This window comes from Coffea arabica, chromosome 4c, assembly GCF_036785885.1.
Source record: "Coffea arabica cultivar ET-39 chromosome 4c, Coffea Arabica ET-39 HiFi, whole genome shotgun sequence".
Lineage (NCBI taxonomy): Eukaryota > Viridiplantae > Streptophyta > Magnoliopsida > Gentianales > Rubiaceae > Coffea > Coffea arabica.
In genome coordinates this window covers 17087555-17103431 of record NC_092316.1, presented here as the reverse complement: position 1 = coordinate 17103431, position 15877 = coordinate 17087555, and the positions used below count along the sequence as shown (strand labels likewise).

General features: G+C 35.1%; 2 protein-coding genes and 1 long non-coding RNA gene across 3 annotated transcripts; 1 reads left to right on the top strand and 2 right to left on the bottom strand.

Annotated features, from left to right (window-relative positions):
* Window positions 1-1983: 1983 nt before the first annotated feature.
* LOC113738781 (G-type lectin S-receptor-like serine/threonine-protein kinase At4g03230) lies at window positions 1984-6516 on the top strand. The gene is made up of 8 exons (XM_027266049.2): window positions 1984-3478; window positions 3718-4233; window positions 4367-4537; window positions 4649-4842; window positions 4931-5141; window positions 5301-5538; window positions 5620-5773; window positions 5865-6516. The coding sequence occupies exons 1-8, from the start codon at window positions 2167-2169 to the stop codon at window positions 6174-6176; spliced, it is 3108 nt and encodes a 1035-aa protein (XP_027121850.1). The 5' UTR covers window positions 1984-2166; the 3' UTR covers window positions 6177-6516.
* Window positions 6517-12506: 5990 nt separating this feature from the next.
* On the bottom strand, window positions 12507-13189 carry LOC113738782 (uncharacterized). Its single transcript, XR_003460215.2, has 3 exons — window positions 13079-13189; window positions 12880-12976; window positions 12507-12775 (listed from the first exon to the last, which is right to left on the bottom strand). It is a non-coding gene; the product is annotated as an uncharacterized lncRNA (long non-coding RNA).
* A 308-nt stretch (window positions 13190-13497) lies between these two features.
* Window positions 13498-15468, bottom strand: LOC113739065 (uncharacterized). Its single transcript, XM_027266311.1, has 2 exons — window positions 13653-15468; window positions 13498-13553 (listed from the first exon to the last, which is right to left on the bottom strand). The coding sequence occupies exons 1-2, from the start codon at window positions 15466-15468 to the stop codon at window positions 13498-13500; spliced, it is 1872 nt and encodes a 623-aa protein (XP_027122112.1).
* Window positions 15469-15877: the final 409 nt, after the last annotated feature.

Sequence of the window (15877 nt, the reverse complement as noted above, 5' to 3'; positions counted from 1 at the left end):
TTTTTCTAAATAAACACAATTTCAAATTATGTATTTAATGCAAGTAAACTTTCAGGGTACATCACATCAATTTCTTTACCTCATTGTTTTTTTCCCCTATTAATATCTTTAATCTAATTTTTTTTCCTTATGAGAAAATTCTCTCTCTTTTCTTTATCTGCCATCACCATCATCTTCGATTGTCTTATCCTTGGCTCTGTTTCCTCTTATTCTACGTAATAACAATAGGCTTTCCCGTTTCGGTTGCTTACAGATGCTAACCTATTATGTTCTCACCTGCTTTTCATCATATAAGTGAATATCATGTGTTGACTCTCTTTGACACTCAAGTTTTTTGTGTGATAATTTTTTTTTCCTTTTGATTGTTGCTAATGTGGGTAAATTATTTGAAGATATTAGTTTGTCCCTATTGTTTTCCCTTAATGCTATAAGTAGAATGCATTGAGACTCTTAAAAAAAGAAATAAGTCTAGCTAGTTGCTATAACACAAAAAAATATAATAACGGTAAAAAATTTTTTGAATTGGTGATTAGAAGCACCTTATTTAGTAACTTATATTGGCCTATCAAATTAATATATTTATTAATTTTTTGGGTCCAATAATTCAAGGTAAAGACTAAAACGAAATTCGACACAAAATATTTATTTTGAGAAACAGTTGCATGACGAATAAACAGAAGTATAGACTTTTTGTTCCTGTCCATCTACCCCATTTGCCATTTCTAATAATGCCCAATGCCATCTCTACTCTTACAACTTTGGACGTAAAGAGAAATTAATTGTGAAATGGTAACTATTGCAGGAAGAAGACTTTGCATTTTGCAACACATTCGGAGAATATTCTTTTCCGTCTTGCCACCTCTAATTATTTGTTCCGTACTCCAAAATGTGGGCAAAGAATAATAAACATCACGTCCATGAAACACCTTGGGTGGCTTGATATAAAAGGTCACAAATAAAATCCTACTCTTCCATCCCACTTTGATGGTCCTGTTTCTTTTTTCACACAGTTTAAAAAAAATAGTTAATTTTGTTGGAAAAGTAAATTTAGATTGCTATTTTTCTACAATACCCTCACATTAAATATGGCACAACTTTATGGGAACTTGAATTGATGGTAAAAAAAGAATCAATTCTCATTAAATGAGGTAGATTTATAGTAACAACTATTTACATTGAATAAGGGTATTTTAGAAAAATTAAAATACAACTACATTTTTCCATTGAAAAGTGGACTATAATTTGGGACAGATGAAAAAGGAATACAGAACTATCAAAGTGGGACGGAGGGAGTAGTAAATTTCTAGCTGCTTTTTGACAAAAAAAAGTAAGTGGCTTTTGAGGAGTGAGTTGGCAAGTGGGCTGTACCTGAACTTTCTGTTGCTATCCAATGTATTATTGAGTACTTTAACCAAATGTAAAAAGTAATTCTATCGAGGGCTATTAGGATTTGGGAATTGCAACACTAGATATTTCACTAAAATTTTAAGAATGGGGGCAAAAAATTTGTCCCTTGTATAGACTTTTGACCATCAAACAATTTTTCATCACAAATTAGTAACTAAATTAATTAACCAGTGCATCCATGGTTATTTTATCGATTATTGCATTTAATCTACAAAATTATCAGAACACATGTTAAAATGCAAGGGTATATTTGTCCATTACGAGTATTTTTTGTCAAAATTATGTTGTAGATTAAGAATAGTAATCGATGAAATGGCCATGAGTGTGGTCATTACTTAGTTTAGTAATTAATTTATGACGAAAAATTGTTTGATGGGCAAAAATCAATATGGATAATAGTTTAATAGTTATTGAGATTTTTTGTCCTAAGAATGGTGATGAATTTAGCAATAACACAATATAGAAGACAGTTCTATTTTGTGAACCCAATTTAATTTTGGCTCTACAAATTTGAGAACTGCACAGATTTGTGGTTTCACCAACCTTACAAATGCTGTCATACTCGTCCTGATTTGAAAGTTAGAATAATTGGTCAATTAACTTTTTTGAAGATTCAGCGCATAGTCTCCAACTCTCCATATATCTCACGTTGCCTGCGTAACATGGTCCTATCAAAACAGCAATTCCTCTGTTATTCAGTGAGATTAATTTTCTGTTTAGTCCATTAAACGGCCAACACTTGTTAATCTGCAAAACCATATGCAACCTGCCGGCATCTCTCTGAGTTTCTTGTTACTTGTAGTACTGGAGACTAGTAACTTCCAATCATGTGTAGCAAGAGACACCATCACTTCTAACAGTTTATTGCCAGGTGATGGCACAACTATAATATCCGCTGGGAAAGGATTTGAACTGGGCTTCTTCGATCCTGAAGATAACATTAATACTGGAAGATACGTAGGCATATGGTATTACAACTTGAGTCCAAGAACAGTTGTATGGATTGCCAACAGAGATGCACCGTTACCATATGTACCTGGAAACTTTTCCATAGGTGAAGATGGCAATCTCAAGTTGGTGGATAAGATGGGAACTTCATATTTCAATACTACGCTTGAAAGATCTAGCCCTGTTAACAGGACCCTGAAGCTGCTGGATTCAGGGAATTTGGTACTGATTGATGGGAGCTCAGGAAATATCCTATGGCAAAGCTTTGCTGAACCAACTGATAGTTTTCTTCCTGGCATGAAGATGGATGGAGGTTTGAAGTTGGTTTCCTGGATGGATATTGGCAATCCTGCAACTGGGAACTTCACATTTGAGCAAGATCAAGAAAATAGGCTGCACAAGATCATGAAGGGAAAAACAGAACTGCACTGGAAAAGTGATCAATCAGGTTCTGATGAACTGCCTTACTCTGTGGCCTTCTTCTTATCGAATTTTAGCCGTAGTGTTGATCAGGCTACTTATAAATCTTCCAGTGCATATTCTTCAAATAATCCTGGTTCAGCAAATTCTAGCTTAAACTATTCGCAAGCACTAGATTCTTATGCAAATACTAGGTTGTTGATGAATCCCTCTGGAGAGATACAGTTTTACGGTCGGGAACAGGATGGATGGTCATTGATGTGGAAGGAGCCCCATGATGCTTGTAGTGTCTATAACCCTTGTGGTGATTATGGGAGCTGTAATCTCAAAAGTGGGGGTTTGAATTGTGATTGTCTGCCAGGATTCAGGCCCGTCTTTCCTGCTGCTTGGAATACTGGAGATTTTAGTGGCGGTTGTGAAAGGAAGATGGCTATATGCAATAAGACCTCCAAACCAGACACATTCTTGAATTTGAAGTTGATGAAAGTGAGGGAACCGGACAGCCTATCTGATGCGGACAGCGAGGATACGTGCAGACAGGAGAACTGTCTCAGCGATTGTGCATGCCAGGCATACTGTTATGCTGGATTTAACATTCGAAGTGGAACTAGTTGCTTGATTTGGACTTCTGTGCTTACTTATTTACAGGAATATGTTGATGGTGGCCACAATCTCTCAATTCGTATACCAGTTTCATCAATAGGTAACCCTTTCCTTGACATAATTCTTTAAAATATTTCATCAACATACGATCCATACAATGCCAGTTGTTTATACGCAATTTCTCATTCACAATCAGATTGAATTATGGTAACTTATACTATGTGCATGATATTTTCTACTAAAACTGACAGATATCCAATTCATGAGAATGTGTAATAACAAGTAGCTGTTAGGTCTGCATGAGAAGCTTTTTGATTATTGTTAAGATATGCTTTGCAGAAACAACAAGCAGTGATTGTCAGACTTGTGGTAAAAATATAGTACCGTATCCATTAGCCACCGGGCCTAACTGTGGCGATCCTTCATACAGAAGCTTCACCTGTGATGAATCCACAGGTCAACTTTTCTTCTTTACATCGGACAATAGATATGAAGTAATTAACATAAATAAGGATGACAGGAGATTTGTTATCCAAGTTAATAGCCTAAGGGCTGAGAATTGTGCTGCCAGGACTTCAGTAGGCAGAGTTTTGCAGCTTAATCAGTCGTTGCCATTTAGCGTTACTAACTGGTGTTACAACGAATCACTCACCTTCAGTGATCATCCCTCTGTTCAACATGAACAAGGAATACAGATAAGTTGGAACCCGCCATTCGAGCCAATCTGCAGTTCACCAAATGGGTGTCAGGATTGGCCAGATTCAAGCTGTGCTGCAACTGCAATGCATGATCAGAAAAGGTGTCTTTGCAATTCCAACTACAAATGGGATAACCAAGCCTTAAAGTGCATTTCAGGTGTGTAGCTATTGTTCTGCAGTTGATATCATGTTTCTGATGAAAAAGGAAAGGATGTATTTCATCATATCTATTGGAGGTAAAGTTTTTTGCATCACTTTGTTCTGTTTAACAGTTAATTTCGCTTTTGCAGAAATTCTGGCTAATACAAACCAGTCAGAAGGGACAAGCTCAAAACGTGAAAATCCATCAATATCGGTGAATCGTGTCACTGTGATTATTGTTACCACAGTGATTGCTGTAGTTTTACTTGCTGGCACCTTAACCTGTTCCTTTTACAGGAGGATCATGGCAAAAAGAAAAGGTATCAATGTGGCAAACGACCCTAATTACGCAACCATTTTTTGCACTCTGGTTCAAACATTTTCCAAGGTAGATATAAATCTAACTTTTGCTAACTTTTGTCCCCTGTCAGAGACTGAAAAAAGCATTCCAGGGAATCCCATGCCTTACTTGGACGACAGTGAAAGACAAGCTGCAGAATTGGTTGATGAGGATGATAAAATTGTTGATGTACCCTATTTCAGTCTGGAAAGCATACTAGCTGCTACAAATAACTTCTCAGACACAAATAAACTTGGCAGAGGAGGATTTGGCCCAGTTTACAAGGTAACTATACATGTTGTACGTGTTATCACTCCAATCTCTACTAGTCTGTTCTCCATCAAACACTAGCTTCAATTGGTAACTCTTGCAGGGAATCTTCCCTGGAGAAAAAGAAATTGCAGTAAAGAGGTTGTCAAGCCACTCTGGTCAAGGCATGGAGGAATTTCGAAATGAAGTTGTGTTGATTGCTAAACTACAACATCGGAACTTAGTTAGACTCTTGGGCTACTGCATCCAGGGACCTGAAAAAATTCTTCTGTATGAATACATGCCAAATAAAAGCTTAGACACCTTTATATTTGGTTAGTCTTCGAAGCTTTTGTTTGACTTTGTTTCCATTTTGTTTAAGTCGACTAGGTAACCCCCTTCCTTTTGGAGTCATCAAGTCCAACCAAATGTAATTTTAGATACCGCCCTTTTATTGCTAGACCATCCACTAAATTGTTTACCACTTTGTAAAGATGAAGGGCGCTGCATCATATTGGACTGGAACATGAGATTCAACATCATTCTGGGAATAGCACGGGGACTTCTTTATCTTCACCAGGATTCAAGGTTGAGGATAATTCACAGAGATTTGAAAACAAGCAACATTCTATTAGATGAAGAGATGAATCCCAAAATTTCAGATTTTGGCTTGGCAAGAATAGTTCAAGGCAAAGCAACAGAAGCAAATACAATAAAAGTAGTTGGAACCTAGTAAGTTCATTGCGTTTCTCAGCCTGTCTCATGAAATTTATTGTTAGGTTATTGCTGTTCTCATGATTGCTCGTGATGCAGTGGCTATATGTCTCCAGAGTATGCAATCGAAGGTTTATTCTCAGTGAAGTCAGATGTATTTAGTTTTGGAGTAATTATACTTGAGATTGTTAGTGGTAAGAGAAACACTGCTGGATTTTATCAGTCTGAAGAAGCCTTGAGTCTTTTAGGCTATGTGAGTGTATGCATTTCTCAAATCTTGTATCTCTACTGAGATTTTGAAAGTTTTGGTTTGACATGAGGTGTTTATTTTAAAACTCTTTCAGGCTTGGAGATTGTGGCAAGAAAGGAAAGCATTGGATTTAGTTGACAAGAGGTTGCTGGAATCATGCAATGGAACAGAAGTCCTGAAGAGCATTAACATTGGTCTCTTATGTGTACAAGATGATCCCAGTGATCGTCCCACCATGTCTAATGTTCTTATTATGCTCAGTAGCGAAACAACTACTCTTCCAAGTCCGAATCAACCAGCTTTTGTAGGAAGAAGACGCATTTCTAGTACATCTGCATCTTTGTCTAGTAAGGCAGAAACAATCTCCATCAACGAGATGACCATCTCTGCAGAAGACGGCCGATGAAGGCATTGATTGTTTCATTGTATAGTCCAGCAAATGAAGTTGTACTATCTCAAAGGCATTCGCTGGCTTGGCTATCTTGAGTCCGATAGAGGAACTCCAAGCTCATTTGTATAGATCACTACGTTATGAAAAAAGAATGTAAGGAATAGATTACTACGTATATAGTGTTTTCAATGTCATATATAGGATCCACAATAATTTGTTATAGATCACTATGTTATGAAAAAAGAATGTAAGGGATAGATTACTACGTATATAGTGTTTTCAATGCCATGTATAGGATCCACGATAATTTGTTCTATAGTTATTTTTCGTAAAAAGTAAGTTACATTATGAAAAAGACATCTTGTGAAATTGGACAAAAATTGACATATTTTTGTTAAAAGTTAGTTATGTCACGAAGAAAATGAGTTACATCTTGTGAAATTGGATAAAAATCGGTACAAATGGTTGACATGACAACCATTGTGCCCCAAGTCCTATTACATTACATCTATTTTATGCAACATTTTAATTACCTCCATCATTGGCACATCTAACTTCTACATATTCCACCATTGAGTGAAGTCAGTGAAGTGGGATGTAGAGAAGTGGTGGATAAGACTAGCAGAAACGTCCCAGTCTCTACGCAATTGATTTGACAAATGTGGGCCTTTTGGACAATGCAAATTTACAAAGCTGCTCATTGGTCCCAATTGTAAAGTTAAGTTTACAAATCTTTACTATACTAAAAGCGGGAGTTCGGATTGCTACAGTAAAATTGGGCTGATTATAGTGCGATTTGTGTGAACTTGAGGGGTGGTTTGGTCTTTTGCGATTCAGTGGTGGTGCGTGGTGGTGGCTTTGCTGGAAATTCACTTCTGTCCGCGTGGCTCTCTTGGATGGAAACATTTCCTCTTCATGTGATTAGCATTAGCCTTAGTGGTGCTTCATTTTTCGATAATGCCATTTGCTGTTTCTTTCTTACTCAAGACACCGGAAGATGCATGCTATAGTATTGTGATTCCTTTGTAATTTATTTGTCGTTGTACCTCTTTTGTTTGAGTCATTGTTGCCCCTTGTGATCCGGAGAGATGGGCCACCTTAGCTATTTACGAGTATTCGTTTAGCCTTAGGTGTTTGCCATATTTTCCAATCATGCCATTTATTTTCCTTTCATTCAACATGTGTGTTATATTTGCTTGGTTGTTTTGTAATTTTGTTATTTTTTGACTCTAATTTTTGTTGACTTATTGTTCTCTTTTGTGGACAACACAGATAGTTTTTGAACTTTTACAATAGTCCTAATTTTTTCTTTCAAGTATGAAAAAATGATTCTATAAATACATATTTTCTAATTTTAAACACGAGTTTGTCACCCCATTTGTAAAATAGATCCATCCTTTATTTCTTAGCATTTTATTTCAATCTATCCGTAAACACAAGTCGATTTGGAATTCACCATTTCAAGATTCCAACTATCTCTTGATTTTGAATACCACTTTTATAAAAAAAAGAAAAAGAAACAGAGAAACTCACCTATTTTAGCACATGATTTAAGAATACAAAATAACCTATAATTTTCCAGCTTATGATATAGATTACAACAAAAAAAAATATCAACCAAATTACCGAAAGAATCATCAAATGAGTAAGAATTATAGAGCCAAAGAAACTAGAAAATAGAAAGGAAAAATTTTTAACTCAAGAAATCGTTGGATATTGTATATATCTAAGCCATTATCTTAGTGAAAATTCAAAGAACTTTTTCCATGCTTCTCGTACTCACCACATAAAGTGCTGCCTCCTTTACAAATTATCAAAACCAAAATCATTAAAATCTCCAAAAATAAACAAAGAATGGACAACCAAAAAAAGGGAAGAAAAAAGAAAAATAAGAAAATATGTATATTTACCCCTGCAAGTTGAAGTCGTTCAATATTGAGAATCCGAGACTCATTTTCAATAGATGATGTCTTGTCCAAAGAAACCATTGTTGCTTCCTTCATTCTTGAACACTTTTAATCTATCAATCAAACAATCATCTGAATTGCAACAAAAAAAAAAAAAGGATCCAATATGAAATCTTGATTAGGAGAAATGATAGTATATATAAACCGAGCTCACGGTGGGATATAGTTGAATAAAAATTATATGTCATGCATCCAAACCTATTAATGTAAAAGAAAAAAGCCATTGAATATACAAAAAAAAATTAATTTAATTTTACATTGGTCTAAAATATTTTTAAATATGTTTGAAAGCTCATTCAAACAATAGAAAATGATAAACCCATTTTATAATTTTAGGCATTATTTAGTGATTAATGCTACATTAAAAAAGTTAGATAACCATGCCTTATAATTCTACAGAATTTTAGTCATTACTTACTGATTAATGCTACATTAAGAATGTTAGATAACCTAATTTCAAGGTCTTATTTATCAGTGCAATTAGGAAAAAATACACACTCACACACATGACGACTGTTAGATCGTTGATAATTTATTGCAGATATGAAATACTAATATATCAATACTAATATATCGTATCGATATCTCACATTAAGTCAATTAGTAGTCCAAGTCCAGTAGGTACAAAAATCTCTTCAACTTCATAAATAAATTGAGTAAACGAATAACGACAGTAACCAATTTACCTAAAGTTAAATTCCCCATAGTTACTAGCACCCATCATGTATTTAATATATAACTATTTTATATTAATTCACTTGTCTTCATTTGAACGTGTTTAACATAGACCCAGGGCATCCTCACGCATTGCGTGAGGCTGAAAAAACTAGTGAATGGAATAAAGGAAAGTTGAAAGATGATGGTGTTTGAAGGGCAAAACTTTAGTTGGATAAAAGTACAAGTTCTGCAAAATGTGAAGGAGAAAGGTTTTAACAAGTCCTTTCTATAGTTTCCGCTGCCTTTGCTCTAACAACTTACATTTGCAAATAAAAAGCAACTTATTGCTCCTTCTGGCTGTATCCTCAACCTCCCCTGGCAAATACGTCAAGATGTAATGTTCTATATGCAATTTTCGTCTTAACAGCTAAATTTGCATGCTAAGATGTTAACCAAATAGAAGGAAGGATTTTTCTATTCTTTACCTTTAGGACATAGGATAAGCATACATAACATAGGGACGGGCTAACTATAAATTCCAAACAATATTATTCACCCCTTGAATTTAGCAAATTTTAGAAAAGAAAATTTAAAATTTGACACGCAATTAACTATTGGACCCACCTCTTATCACATGCCTTTAGAATACAGACTAAAAGAACTGTATAAGCAATTATAAGGGGGAAATTTTTAAACGGAAAAGAGTAGCACTAATAAGCCAAACTAACAGAATTGGGAAAAATATTATGTTTTATGGTAGATTTTGAAGAGAGAGAGAGAGAGAGAGAGAGAGAGAGAGAGAGAGAGAGAGAAGGGTTAGGAAGGAAAACTGTTAATCTCAATCCATGGGGTTGACTAATTTTAGATTGATGTATTTGTAAATGATATTAGGTTTTTGTGTAGATCATTCTGGCATTGTACATTCTTCTTTATTAATAGAGAAGTCAACTTGTGCGATCAAAATTTGCCATCAACCTTATTAACTAAACTAAGTGGAAGGATAGTTTTTTTACGTGCAAAACTAGATGTCAGGATAGTTTCCTTGTGTGGCTTCTCGAAGCTGCACATGGTGATTCCTCGCAGTTGCCAGTTAGTTTGTGTATGATTCTGTATTTATCAAAGTTATGGTATATATAAAAGGATGACTTTTGACCCCAAAAGCCAAAAAAAAAAAGTGAGATTTCTACATCTATCACTTTAAGCTTGTAAAACACCTAACAGGACTTTTTACTCCGCAGAGAACCTTAAATTAAAATTAGTTAGTTTAAACCCTAGATCTTAAAATTTAATTCTCTTTATTAGGACTTCCATCTTCGGAAGTCCAGACAGAAACTTCCTTAGCGATTCTGGTTGACCAATAAAAGCTACAAATCTTAGTCTTTTGTTCATAGTTGGGAAGAAAGTGCAATTAAGATGCTGTGTTGTTTCTACAATCATCAACTCAGCGACACATTGCAATTAAGCTTCCGTATTTCATTCATAGTTTGCATGACCAAATCAGAGAGTAATTTACCGCCAAGTTTGTCAATAGCATCAAGAATGGAAAAGCCATCAGCAGGACTGAAACATGCAGTTTCGAGGAACCACTTATTTTCAATTACAACCTCCGTAATACCCTATAATTTTCAATGACCGTTGGGTTATGTAGGAAAACCACTAATGTCAAGCAAAATTTCATCAATGACCTAAATCATCAATCAACTGTGTTTTCTCTGAAGTTATTAGACTCGTATCTAAATTTTGTGAGACAGGATCCTGAAATTATGATATGGCAGTTGTGTACTTGACCACGACCATTCTGATACCTACACGTGGTCAGGTCATGGTTCAAAGTCGCGGTCGCGGCCCGAGCCATTCCACATCGGTCTTGGCATATCGGTCGCCGTCTCGGCGAGACACAAATTTTTAAAATATTTAATATTCTAAAAACTGATAAAAATATGATAAACAAAAATAATTTAAAAAATTAGTAAAAATAATAAAAATTCAAGTTGAATTGAGATGACTCAGAGTGATGCAGTGTGATTCGGCCGTTTCAACTCTTTACAATGACATTTCGACGAGTCAAGTATCTTAGAATCGTATCATCTCGATATCGTATTGAAAGTCCGAAACGATGACGACTCAGCCGAGTCTTTGAACCATGGGTCAAGTGGAATCGGCAAAGACGGGGAGCTTCTATTCAGGTAACCTTCACGTTGGACCAAGGTAAGCTCTTCTAGAACAGGGAAGATGGACAAACTGAAGGCATCTAGATTACTCTCATTAACAAATTTGGCTGATTCGATGAATAAAATTTTCCAGTTCTTGAATGGAGTAACCTGAGAAGCTTTCGGAGTGCAAGCCATCATAATCGTTACTTCCTGTATGATCTGCACTCCAAAAAATAACTCGGGAGCTCAAAGCTTTCTTTTCGATCATAATGTAGATAAAGGCTCTTGACATCATGATCCAGTGCAGTGGAAATCCATGCAACTATATGATTTGGATCATACTTTTGAGACAATATGAGCCTAAAATTCTGAAATATTGTATTTCGACAGTGATTAAGTACTTTCGTAACGAAACTGCTAAATCTCTCCTTGTCTATCACCTGGTTCAAGTAAAGCAATTTATCGTAGAAATCAAGACTCCATATACAATTCCACTTCATCTCCCACGTCTTGGATAAAACACAGGTGCGCACAGCATCCTTTGTTGGAAGGCCAGACAAGATGTGAGAAAGAAGCCCTTCTTGAAGATCGCTAATCCTATCTTTCTGAGTGTCACAATCCATGTTAGTGAAAGCTTGAAAACGTGCATTCAATTCTTAAGCGGGACCTAAAAAAAAATCAAAATATTGTTAGCTTCATTCAACGTACGTAAGATCACTAGTATGTGGTAATCAAAATAAAATCTAGTTCATTAGTAAACATTTAACTAAAATGAACTCGTCTGAACGACTAAATGATATATGCCAAGACATGTTTTCTTGTTATATTCATGATAAGATTCTATTAACATTTTTTTTCCAAAAAAAAAAAAATTATATGAATGTTTGAAAAAGAAAATGTAGAAGATCTTAATTTCAGGCAAAGGTGATGAGTGACAAAACTAGGATTTTAGTTTAAGAAAAGCAAACAATCAAATACATAGTGATACAAAACACCATAATAGGTTGAAAACTTATGCTCGATGGGAAATTGAATGTGAATAGAGTCTTGGGGCATGGAGGCAAGAGGGCGGCTGCCCCTCCCCGCCCCCTGATTCTGTCCATGCAGGTGATCATTGTTGAAGAGAATTGATTAATTTTGCTTCCTAGCATCATTAATAGTCCTACAAATATGCTAAAAAACTCCTGAATCATTCAACCAACTAGACATTAATAGAAGAACCAAATAAACTGGTGAAAAATTAACAAAAAATTGACTGCAAGATCGATCAGGGAGAATCAGTACCTTGTATGGTAGATGATTCGGACACGGAAGTTATAGCAAGAACACAGTTGCACTCAGAAGAAGTGCAAAGGAAATATTGCTTCTGATGTATTATTCATTTTCTTCACTTTTATACAAGGCTCTGCGTGGTCAAACATTTTGTCAGACTTTTGACATCATTAGATTATAGGATCATTCGTGACCAATGTTTTCAAACCCGGACCGTCAATCGAATCGGTGAGGTGAAAGGGTCGAGGTTCAATCGGTCGGACCGGTTCAATATAGACACACACCTATGCATAGAATAAGATATAAATGCTGAACCACAATAAATATAAGAGCAATATCCAACAATTAACACACACAATTAACATAGTTATGAAACTTACATGTCCAATTGTCTAAATATTAAAATTAACAAAAAACAATACAAGTCTAGAAAACAATCAAAAGGTCCAAACGAGTCCAATTTCTGAAGCTTCTATAATCTTCTTCATAATTCTGGGACAACAAAGCTTCAAAAAAAGCCATCTTGACAAGTCATCATCATCATCCAAGACCATTATATGAATCACTGACAAGTGATAAAAGTATAAAATCATATTAGTTTCATCACACCAACTGATACAAATCTTAAAAATAAAAATAAAAGAGTACAAATAATTCTATACCAATTACCATTTGAACATTTAATGCCAATCATCATCTTCATCATTAAAAAAGTTTCGACGCTGAAATGTTTCTAAATCAACATCTTCTGCTTCATCTTCATTATCTAAAAAATCAACATATTTAATTATATACATATTCAACAATTGAATATCATATCATACTAGCTTTATTTTTGCATCAAACTAATGATTTATGTCAAACTAACCTTCAAGTTGTTCAGAATTTGAACATTGACCATGAATTGGAAGTTCTTCAAGCTCATCCTCTAACTCCTCATAATCAAGCTCCCCTTCTTGTTCTTCTTCAACCACCCAAAATTCTGTTTTATCAATTGACTCATAATCAATGGGATCATACGATCTCTTTTGCTGATTATGCCTACAACATATATATATATACACACAACATATACACTTAGTTAGTACTAAAATATTTTCTTAAAAAGAATGAAATGTCATTTATAAAAATAAACCATTTACATATACCTATACTGCAAACGCAAATTGTAATGCACATATACAAGATCATTGAGCCTTTGATGCTCCAACCTATTCCTTTTCTTAGTATGAATACGTTCAAAAACACTCCAATTACGCTCACATCCTGAAGAAGAAACTGTTTGACTCAAAACCCGAATTGCAAGTTGGGAGCATCACAACCAAAGAGCTTCCACCAATTCTCTGTCATATTCAAAATTTAAATATAAACAAAATATTTATAAATTAGATATATATATATATATATTAGAGAGATTCAAATGCTAGAAAAATATAAATTACCTGGTCTATCTTTCTTGCTAGTAAGAATAGCAAGTTTTCTGCCAAAACTTCCCTCCCGCTCTCGATACATTCCAATTTCTCTTGTTAAATTTTCCACACTACAGCAATCCACCTTTGATTCTATGTAATCCAACAAACCATTTGTAATTTCTGGATGTGTAGAGAATGTGGCAGTGTCATATTGAAAAGCGGGATTTAAAAAATATGCCGTAGCATGAAAATTTTTCCTCAACATCCTATCCCATCGGTCATTGATGATATCAATGTAAGGCTTATATAGTCTTTCACTACTCCTGAACAACTTCTTGATTCCAGTAATTGCTCTAAACATACCTTCATACACATACCCCAAAGAAGGCCTTTCATCAGTGTCACAAACTCTCAACAACCGAATAATAGGACCCATTATTCTCACCGTAATCAAACAATTATTCCAAAATCTATCATCCAAAACAATTTGTTTGACCTCTTTTCCTTTGTTCATTTTCAAGAACTTTTTGTAATCTCCGCTAGTGACTAAAGCTTGTAAGCTGTCTTTGTGATCATGTAAGCTCTTTAGTGCAATAAAAGTGGTGGCAAATCGAGTCTCCCCCGGACGAATAATCTCCCTCCACTCATTAGTTTTTCTCAACCAATTTAGAACATACTTATGATTATACACAAAAACAGTTACTGTAGCAGCAAGAGCCACTAGAGATTTAACAGTACCCATTTCACCAATATCCTTCAAAATCAAATTGATACAATGGGCAGCACATGGAGACCAGCAAATAGTTGGATATCTTTCATTTAATAAAGTTCCAGCAGCCTTATAATTGCTAGCATTATCAGTGACTAAATGCACCACATTTTTTGAACCAACCATTTCAACAATTTCAACAAACAGATTGCACAAATTTTCTGCATTTGTCACAATGTCCGATGCATCTATAGACTTGATAAAAGATATACCCTTAGGACAATAAACCAGAAAATTAATCAATGGTCTTTGTCTACTATCTTTCCATCCATCACCCATTATAGTGCATCCAGTTTCAGCCCAAGTATTTCGAAATGAATCAACAACTAACTGCACATCTTTCTTAGCATCTCGCAACAAAGTGACTCGCAAAGAATGATAAGATGGAGCTTTATAACCATGACCCATCGATGCAATTTGATCGATAGCTTTTTGAAAAAATGGAGAATTAACAGCATTAATGGGAATACATGCATCATAGAACCAAAGAGCAATGACCATATCAGTATTTTGCCATTTATCCTTACTTTGCAAACAAGCTTTGATAGTAGGTTGAGCACTATCACGTCCACCCTTAAAGAAAGCACGAATACCTGTAGGGGCAGTGGTTTTTCTCTTTCCTTTACCTAATGATGTACCAGCCTCATTCATTGAAATTTCCCTTATTCGAGGAGGTGGAACCTCTTGCACTTCATCACCGACAAATTCGTGCACTGGTTGACCAAAAGGACTTTCGACCCCAAAATCTCCTCTTTTTTCTTTAGATTTTTTATCATTCTCTTGCAAACATGTTAATATTGCAAGCCTCACTGCTGGATCAACATTTGGACATGAAGTAACACTGCCCGTTACTCCTGCCAAGTGTTGCTTCATTCGGTGGATGCCACCCCCATGAAACACTTTAAAACAATAAGTGCATGTCATGGTTTTTCTTCCTTGTGCATTTCTGCCCTCAGAAACATATCCCCATGCTATATCTGTCTTTTGCCTATGACCTTGGGGCTGACTTGCAGATCCCTCACTATTGAATGGCCCCCCCGGTGAACATTGTGAGTTACTACCGCTACCAGCTTCCATCCTAAAATGAGATATTTAAAAATAAATAGTCTTAACAAATAATTAATATACACAAACTGAAACAAATTATTAAGGCTATTCGTATCTTTAGACAGAGATTTAAAGACACGATAACTGGGTTTTGCACAGAGATTTAAAGACATCAAATATACTTTTAAATAATAGCACAGAGATTTAAAGACATCAAATATACTTTTAAATAATAGCACAGAAATTTAAAGACATCAAATATACTTTTAAATAATAGCACAGAGATTTAAAGATTGGGGGCAATAGCGATAGAGAATGAAAATAAAATTTGGATCAATGAACAGGATGCTCTGTCTAGTTTTAATTTTCTTTAGACAAAAATTTTCCTACTTTTTACTAGTTAATTAGTTAGCATGTGATGTGAGTTGCTATTCCTTGT

Excerpts from the sequence above, each read along its gene's own strand:
- LOC113738781 (XM_027266049.2), top strand. The coding sequence starts at position 2,167 with ATGCAACCTGCCGGCATCTCTCTGAGTTTCTTGTTACTTGTAGTACTG. Across the intron at positions 5,539-5,619 it reads ATAAAAGTAGTTGGAACCTA|TGGCTATATGTCTCCAGAGT; the intron begins GTAAGTTCATTG and ends CTCGTGATGCAG. Across the intron at positions 5,774-5,864 it reads CCTTGAGTCTTTTAGGCTAT|GCTTGGAGATTGTGGCAAGA; the intron begins GTGAGTGTATGC and ends AAACTCTTTCAG.
- LOC113739065 (XM_027266311.1), bottom strand. The coding sequence starts at position 15,468 with ATGGAAGCTGGTAGCGGTAGTAACTCACAATGTTCACCGGGGGGGCCA. Across the intron at positions 13,554-13,652 it reads TAGCAAGAAAGATAGACCAG|AGAATTGGTGGAAGCTCTTT; the intron begins GTAATTTATATT and ends TGAATATGACAG.